This window comes from Puccinia triticina, chromosome 15A (genome assembly GCF_026914185.1).
Source record: "Puccinia triticina chromosome 15A, complete sequence".
Lineage (NCBI taxonomy): Eukaryota > Fungi > Basidiomycota > Pucciniomycetes > Pucciniales > Pucciniaceae > Puccinia > Puccinia triticina.
The window spans coordinates 2,767,321-2,776,092 of record NC_070572.1 but is presented as its reverse complement, the minus strand read 5'-3'; the positions used below and the strand labels follow the sequence as shown (position 1 = coordinate 2,776,092).

Genomic DNA, 8,772 nt, shown 5'->3' with positions numbered 1-8,772 from the left:
GGCCATTGGATTTCGGCCAAGGGCATTGAACCTGATGACGAGAAGATTGCCGACATTCTGTCTTGGCCCTCCCCCCAATCCCCAAAGGCGGTTAAGAAATTCCTCGGAACTGTACAGTGGATGAAAAAGTTCATTTGGGGCTTACAACGCTATGTCGGCACGATTACCCCACTGACGAGCACGAAACTTGATCCGAAGAAATTCAAATGGGGCGAGAAAGAAGAAAACGCCTTTCAAAACATCAAGCGAATAATGACATCCTTGCCCTGCCTCAAGAATATTGATTACGATTCGGATGATCCCATATGGCTCTTCACCGACGCCAGTGGTGCAGGGCTCGGAGCGGCTCTATTTCAGGGCGCGGAGTGGAAAACAGCGTCTCCAATAGCTTACGAATCCCACCTCATGACCCCCGCCGAGCGCAATTACCCAGTACATGAACAAGAACTGCTGGCTGTGGTACACGCGCTACAGAAGTGGCGGATGCTGCTCCTCGGCATGAAAGTGAATGTGATGACGGACCATCACTCTCTCGTCCATCTACCCACTCAACGCACTTTAAGCAAGCGTCAAGCTCGATGGACGGAATTGCTCGCCGACTTCGACCTTAGTTTTAACTATATTCGCGGGGAAGATAACACCGTCGCGGACGCTCTATCGCGCAAGGACCTTGGAGATGATGAACCGACCCAAAACCTTCAGATCACATGTATAGCGGCGTTGACTGAGTTCAGCTCCGTGCTTTCTTCCTTGCTCAAACGGGTAATCCTGGATGGCTACCCCCACGACCAATTTTGTGTGGCCCTAAAGAACGCACTTCCGCTACGGGACGACTGCCGAGAAGAAGATGGCCTCCTTTTTATTGACGACCGCCTGGTGATCCCGGCAAACTTCGCATTGCGCAGAAAGTTGGTCGATGAAGCTCATCAACAGCTAGGTCACCTTGGTTACCTCAAGACAAAAAAAGAATTGCGACATGATTTTTTCTGGCCTCGCATGTCCGCTAACATCAAGAAGCTTCTTGAACATTGTGAAACTTGCCAACATACAAAAGCCCCCACAACTTCACCAGCAGGGAAGATGCTTACCCCGTCCTTCCCACGTAAACCACTGACCGACTTGGCCATAGATTTCGTCGGACCACTTCGACAGGCGACACACTACGACATGATTTTGACAATCACGTGCCGCCTGTCAGGTTTTATCCAAATTATCCCAGTACTACAATCGGACTCGGCGGAAAAGACAGCGACGCGGGTCTTCAACGGGTGGATTGCCAAGTTTGGCCCACCTGCCTCTATCATCAGCGACAGAGACAAAACTTGGACCTCTCAATTCTGGAAAGCGCTGATGAATTGACTGAACATTGATTTCCACATGACCACGGCTTTCCATCCCCAGGCGGATGGACGATCAGAGCGCTCCAACAAAACAGTTGGACAAATCCTTCGCACTTTCACCTCAAAGCGTCAAAGCCGATGGCTAGAATCTCTACCGGCAGTTGAATTTGCTATCAATTCGGCGATCAATGTGGCAACCGGGATTAGCCCATTTGAACTCCTCTTTGGCCGCAAACCATCACTTTTCACAGCCCATCCCCGGATCAATCCAGAAGAAGAAGCAATACCGGCACTGGACAAGTGGATCAAGTCCAGAGAGGGGGCCTGGGCCGAAGCGCGGGACACTCTCATCGCGAGCCGCGTCCGACAAGCGACCCAACACAACAAACATCGATCAGCGGCACCAACTCTTGCGGTAGGCGACCCAGTTTTCCTTAATTCGGCAGATTGGCGGGGGAAACATCAGGCTGGCGTGGACAAGCTCAAGGAGCGTTTCGAGGGTCCGTACGACATTATCAAGGTCTTCAACGATGGGGTCAATGTAGCCCTTTCTTTGCCGGAAAACGACAAACGACACCCCGTCTTTCACATCTCAAAACTCAAAAAATTCCGGCGACCGGAGGACGCAATTCAGGAAGAGTCCGACATTCCGGCCGGATGACCGCCCTTCCGCCGCATTATAGGGGGGGAGACTGTGAAGACCCAGAGGCTTCACATGAAGATCACGGACAGATTACATCAGCAACCTGGGAGTACTTAACTCGACCCTCCCCGCGTCCCACCTAACTCAGCAGAGAGAAGCTGATCTTCTCTCCTGGGTTAGGTGAGCACCTCCTTCTATTCCTCATTATCAGACTGTATGTAGTTAGCAGAGAGAAGCTGATCTTCTCTCCTGGGTTAGAAATACAAAACATAAGTGGTTCCTAGAATTCTGAGCCACCTTGGCCTCGTGCCAACTTCCGTGTCTGCCCAGTGAAGAGTCCTTTCGGAGGACTCTTACAATTGGGTCCGGGAGGCCGGTTGCCGGGCTGATACATGTAGCTCCGGCGCGGGTCATCTGTATCCGGATTTTGGCCTTTTTAATGAGTCGCGGCGCGCTTGAGGCTTACATAATAAACGGCCGGGACCCAGGGCTGGAGAATCAGACCGCTCGGACTCCGGAGACGGAAACGGTCGTCAACATATCAACCATCGCACTTCCAGGTGGGTCGAAGGATGAGACGTGCAACCTTCTCGTAAAACCTCGATGGCCGCGAACTATTGGCTGAGCTCGCACGCGTAAGTTCGACTCTTCTTTTTGTTTCACTCACTACTTGGTGAACATGTCTGAAATTTGACGACTGTCCTCAGGAACTGCCACATCCTCACTCGCCATGACCTACGCAACTCTCCTGGAAGGTCGATCGATCTCAAGTACGCCGGGGAGCGCGAAATTGCTTGTATAAACATCTGGAGTAGCAATGGTACGCTTAACTGGGATGACGGACCTAATGATCGATGGCTGATTTCCGTTCCGTTTCAATGCTTTTTTATACAAGTCATACATAAGATAGGAAAGCGACTCAATTGCAGACAGATCGTCACCGCTACAGCAGTCACTTACTTTCGCCGATTTTACGTCAAGAATGCGATCGCAGAAACAGACCCGTTAGTAGTCTCCCGATCACACCATAACCACCAGAGAGTGACTGTGTTTTAAACTATTTCTCAAAAAAAAGCTGTTTGGTAGCGGCTGCAGCGGTTTATGTGGCTACCAAGGTCGAGGAGGCGCCTTCTCACATCAAGAGCGTTCTGGAAGCTGCTAGAAGCGTGTTTTCCGGTCAGTTAATCCTTTTTCCCGCTCTTACCTACCAAAGAGGATTGTACTAATCCCACCCCTTCATTTCTATTTTGTGATTTCCAACAGATTATCCATCCCTAGGCTCTTTTCCAAATGATGCAACTGTGTTGGCAGAAATGGAGTTTTATCTTATTGAAGACTTGGATTTTCATCTGATGGTTTGGCACCCTTATCGGTAATCTGCACTCCCATCTCAATAGCCAAAGCTGCAAAGGTTTGAATCTGAGCCTGACCACTAAGCACTTATATTTATTATTGTTTTATCTCCCTGTAGTGATTTGGCACAATTTGCTGGACGAGAGGATTCGGCTGTTCCCAAGGACGCCATGGAACGAATGAGCGAATGGACCCCTGCACCTAATTCACCTCTTTACCAAGAGTATCGTCAGGAATGTGATCGACAAGCTTCGATGCTTGATTTGAGTGATACGACGCTTCAAATGGCATGGTAAAATTTTCCAATCATCATGAAATCATCGGGCTGCAGATTGACATGAGGTTCCCTTGACGAATAACTATGTCGTGTAGGTTCATCATTAACGATACTTATCGCACCGATTTAATTCTACTGTACCCGCCCTATGTCATTGCTCTGGCTGCAATCTACATCACCGTTGTATTGCATCCTCATCCGTCACTTCAAGGAATGAAGGCCTTTCCGCAAACCAACAAAGCTACTCGACGGATCAGCGACGATATAGGCCCATCCAGAACACGACGTCAATCGCTCAATACACCGTCCCAGCTTTCGAATCAGGTTGATTCGGGGTGTGCCGAGGGAGCGACGCCTTCGGTAGGCAGCCCAACGAGCCCGACGAAGGTCGTCCCGTTGGACTTCTTTGCACGTTTCCCGATCTCCATGTCACTCGTCCTGGAACTCGTCCAGGAAATCGTGGCCAGCTATGAGCTCTGGAACCGGCTCGAAAATCCAAACCTTCCGATCTATCGAGCCCCGGAAGACCCCGCAAAGATCCCCAAAGGCCTCGCCTCCACTCGACTTAATCGACCCATATACGACCCTAACTTATCCACCGTTGAATCATCTGCAATCCCTGCCTCTAACTCCTCTGATCTTCCCCCCGGATCTAGCACCCCTACCAAAGCTACCGGCGATAAAGCCGCTGATGAGCGCGTCGTCGACATTCTCCTCAGAATGCGGAAGGCAAGAGAACTCGAAGGACCTTGATTATGCATGACTCTGCTGCTTTGGGGCACATCTTCTCTCTGCCATGAGTTCGCAAAGAGCCCTTATTCTACATTTCTTGACCTTTACGTGATTTATTTTGTTGTTTTGTTTTTCGTCTTGGATTCATTTTTTGAAAGGACAACACTCACTCGATTTCTGAGCTTCAAACCCAATCTTGAGAAACACAAACGATATTGAGATCAATGTTTACAAAGAAGCACCGAAAGGTGTCCCTCTCGGGGCGATTCTTATCAACTTTTTTTTTGCGGCCGATGGTGTCTACATATGCTAGATTACACAAGCTGTTTGGTTTCGAAGAAACCTCGCCCGAGCTCTGGCGTGTGACTTATGTGGGCAAGCTCCAACTCATTAGAACAGGCCAGACGCAGACGAGTTTCTTCATCTTACAGCCTTTGTCATTCTGTAAAAACGTATCTGTCTGGAAGACATGGAATAATTGTTTTCACTGCTCCAAACCCCTCATCCCCAGCAAAATCACTGGGGAAATTACATGCGAAATAGATGCATCAAGTCTATAGGTATCTCTAGTTCTTATCGTTCTATGCGGGTTGAGATTCAGAGCCAATCATGATACAAGTACGACAATTCTACTTTTTGCGTACAAACATCGAGGTATATCAAAGAGGAAACCATCGAAATGAACCTTGCGCTTCGTGGGTTGATTCGAATATATGCTTTTTGTTTGCTTCGTTAGGAGAGAGACTGTGATTAGGCAGTATCAGGAAGGTTATGACTGTCTAATCTTGGCGCTCTCTTCATGAACGGCTTCCAGGAACGTCCTCATAGCCTCCGGATCGACACCGGGAGTGATCCCATGCCCCAGATTGGTGATATGGGGCAAGTGACCAAGAAAACCACCGGCCTCCTTTGTGAACATGAGCCTGACGTATTTCTTAATCGTTTCATGATTGGTGTGCAAGACTGCTGGATCTAGGTTTCCTTGCAGAGCGATCTTGTTTGATGCGGCACCCAAGGCTTCGATTGCATAAGCTGGTTGGACTTTCCAATCTAATGACATTGCCGAATAGCCTGATTCAGCTAGTTGTCGAAGTTGATGGGGGAGATTGGCTCCTTTGGCAAACACGACCATCGGGACTGGTGCTATGCTTTCTTGGGTTAAATTCTCTTTGACCAGAGTTGATACCATCCGGAGGTATGGTAAACTGAAGTGCGTGAAGTCATAATCGCTAAGTTCGCCAGCCCATGAGTCAAAGACCTGAACTATCTGACAGCCTGCCTTGATTTGGTTGACCAGATGAAGAGCGCAGACTCGTGCTAGTTTCTCTAGTAATCGGCTGGATAGTTGCGGTTCCATTTGTATCCAGCTTTTGGCAGTATCGAAACTGGTGGCCTTGCTACCGTTCAGACCTGATCCACTACCACCACTCGTCATGTAGGCAAACAACGTCCAGGGCGCTCCGACGAAGCCGAACAGAGGAATTCGGTTTTCCAGTGCCGCGGTCGTCAGTTTGATCGCCTCGTAAACGTAATTCAATTTTAGCTTGAGTTCCTCCGGCGTGATCGTCTTGTTAATCATCTCCTCCATCTGCTCCGTCGAAGTAATCGGGCTCGGAAATATTGGGCCGGGATTCATGATTACCTCCATGTCTAGAGCTTGGGGAATGACCAGGATATCGGAAAAGATGATCGCTCCGTCTAGCAATCCTTCGTACCTCCTGATCGGCTGCATGGTCACTTCCATCGCTAGTTCAGGCGTCCGACATATATCGAAGAATCCATGAGATTCTCTTAGCTGCCCGTCCAAATCGAAACAAAAAACACGACCGAGAATCATAATCGACATGGGATATTTGTTTTCAATATGTTTTCCAAATATAATTAAGAGAGAGATTAGTTTCCAGTCGCTGAATACTTTTGCCCAAGTCTCATGAAAGAATTACTTGCTTTACGAAATTCTGGTAGATACCGCCCAGCTTGTCTCATCACCCAGACCGGCGATCGCTCCGTTTTCTCTCCTCTTGAGGCCCGGAGTAACAGATCATTTTCAGGTCGTACCTTGGACATCGTCCCAAGATGGTGCTCGTTTGATGGTGCGGCCAATCAGTCGGTGCGTCGTATTAAGGGTTCAGTAGGTCGTCTCGCGCTCGATGTATGCAATGAGAGCATCTCCACCCGGGGAGGTAAAAGCGGGTTGCTAAAACCCCGGGATGGCAACTAAGGTTGGCACCCGGGTGTTCGGGCGGGGGGTCAGCCTCATCCCGAACCCCAGATCCGAAACCACCCGGGTGGTTAAGCTTTTTTTTGCCCCTGAGCTGAGCAGAGGAGACTGCTGGAGTTGTGGCCGTGCACTTGCAGTCTGAGCAATCTATAGCATCCTCAGTCAATATGAAGCGCAAGAAAAACTCTCACCCTGCCCCCGCTGGCCCTGTGAATTCCACCAGTTCCACCTCCAAACGCTCCAATGTTATTGAGATTGATATTGACAACGAAGACGAGAATTCAAGCCAACCTCAAAGTCAATCAAAGAAGCGTAGTTGGGTGTGGACCCATTTCAAAGAAACCAAAGATGGAGGCAGCGCAATCTGCCAAGTTGTGGGTAAGAATAACAGGATGTGTGGCGCGACGTTGAAGAAAGATCGAAGTGGAAGCACAAAAAACTTCCACAAACACCTTCAAAATCTCCATTGACTCGTTGATCCTAGGCTCAGTAAAAAGATCAATAAATCACAAACTGAAATTGGATGATGGACAAAAACTAATATTCTGGCCCCAAAGGTGAATGGGTCAGCCTAAATGCACCCCAAAAATTTACTTCATGTACACCAACATTTTGGTGTACCCACATGTGCACCCCAATATTACTGGGGTGCACTTCTGGAGTACCCCAATTTATTGGTGTGCAGACCTGCTTACCCCAAAAACATTGGGGTTCAGGTGTTAAAACCCCCAGACTGCTTCAATTTTTGGTGTGGGATTTAATGTACACCAAATGAAATGGTGTACATAAGTAGTGCACCCCATTGAGGGGAGTTACTCCCCCACCCACCTGCCCGGCTTGTTAGACCTGCACCAACGCTGTAACCAATCTGTGACATGTATCAGTATTGGCGCGGTATTGGGTTGAAATACCACCCAATCTTCTGTCCCGGTATCCTATTGGGCCCCCGACACAATACATGATATTGGGAGCCCCGTGTATTGTGTAGGCAATACTATACATAAGTATTTTGGCCGGATGTATTGGCCTGCCCAATACAATACAACCTTGAAGCTGATCATATCAGGGTCTATCGGCGCTCGACTTCCAAAAAACCCAGTAACATTTTAGATATCCTCATATATTCAACTCCAAGTCAACGGATCACCCAGCCTCTCGATCTTGTGTGATATGAGATCAAACAACCTTTATCAATAGGAAGACAGCTCGGTAAGTCTGATTTTCACTCACTAACAATTTCTTTTTATTTACTTTTCTTACCGGTTACCGTCCTCAGCTTAATAATTATAACTCTTTTCCGCTTTGTAGAAATGGCACAATCCTCTGTTGCTCCTCACGGAACCCCCTCTTGGCTACCCTCCCGTCATTCTACCCGGATCATCACTCCAGCTTAAAGCTCTCATCCCAACTATGTTAGGCCTAGCGACTCGCAAAGATCAATTGCACAGACTAGTCGAACTTGAAAAAAGGGGAAGAGTCTCAATACCGAAAGCGAGGCAGATTCTGTTGTCCAGAGCCAACCCAATCAGTTGTCCAGCCAAAACCGTACACGCAAACCTCCTCCAACCAGCCAGAAGAAGTCTCAGCGCAAGCAGAAGAAAACCCCCATCACCAACGACTCAGATAACGATTCTGAAAATGCCAACAGGATCATGGATTATACTCAAGACTCTGATGAAGAAAACTCGAAAATTCGGCAATCAAACAAGAAGAAAATCAAACCATTCAACCCAATCCGTGACTACTTTGAGGCCCCATTTCATGCTAATGAAACGGACACAGTAAGTTTCTATGATCATATCAAACATAGAGAATTGCCAGATAAAGTTACTGATAATAGAATATTCGTTTATGAAGGGAGAGGAACTGATGTACCGGTGCAAATGGTGCGTTGTTGTTTACAAGAAGGGTTGTGGTACCAACTCAAACCTATACAAGCACCGTGAGGGAACTTCGCAACGCGCACACTGCTCAGGACGATCGGAGGCCATCAAGGCGGGGTGCAAATTGCCGTTGTCAAAGAAAGATATTCAAGACAAGGATGATGCTCAAAACCAAGGCCTAGTCAAACGCTCTCTGAAGAACGCCACCTTTGACAACAAGGTCTTGAATCAACTCCTTGTCATCTGGTTGATTCGATTTTCTTTACCCTGGAGCCGATTCAACGACTTCCTGCTTAGTGTTACTTTCAATTATGTCAGACAAG

At 48.1% G+C, this 8,772-nt stretch overlaps 2 protein-coding genes across 2 annotated transcripts; one reads left to right on the top strand and one right to left on the bottom strand.

The window, feature by feature from the left end:
* Positions 1–2,586: 2,586 nt before the first annotated feature.
* On the top strand, positions 2,587–4,366 carry PtA15_15A269 (uncharacterized protein; the record flags this gene model as incomplete). The annotated part of the gene is made up of 7 exons (XM_053163458.1): positions 2,587–2,618; positions 2,691–2,803; positions 2,879–2,987; positions 3,059–3,159; positions 3,247–3,355; positions 3,455–3,628; positions 3,709–4,366. 7 exons carry the CDS (start codon positions 2,587–2,589, stop codon positions 4,364–4,366), a joined length of 1,296 nt encoding a protein of 431 aa, XP_053027432.1.
* Positions 4,367–5,114: 748 nt separating this feature from the next.
* Positions 5,115–6,412, bottom strand: PtA15_15A268 (uncharacterized protein; the record flags this gene model as incomplete). The annotated part of the gene is made up of 2 exons (XM_053163457.1): positions 5,115–6,133; positions 6,289–6,412. The coding sequence occupies 2 exons, from the start codon at positions 6,410–6,412 to the stop codon at positions 5,115–5,117; spliced, it is 1,143 nt and encodes a 380-aa protein (XP_053027431.1).
* Between the last annotated feature and the right edge of the window lie 2,360 nt (positions 6,413–8,772).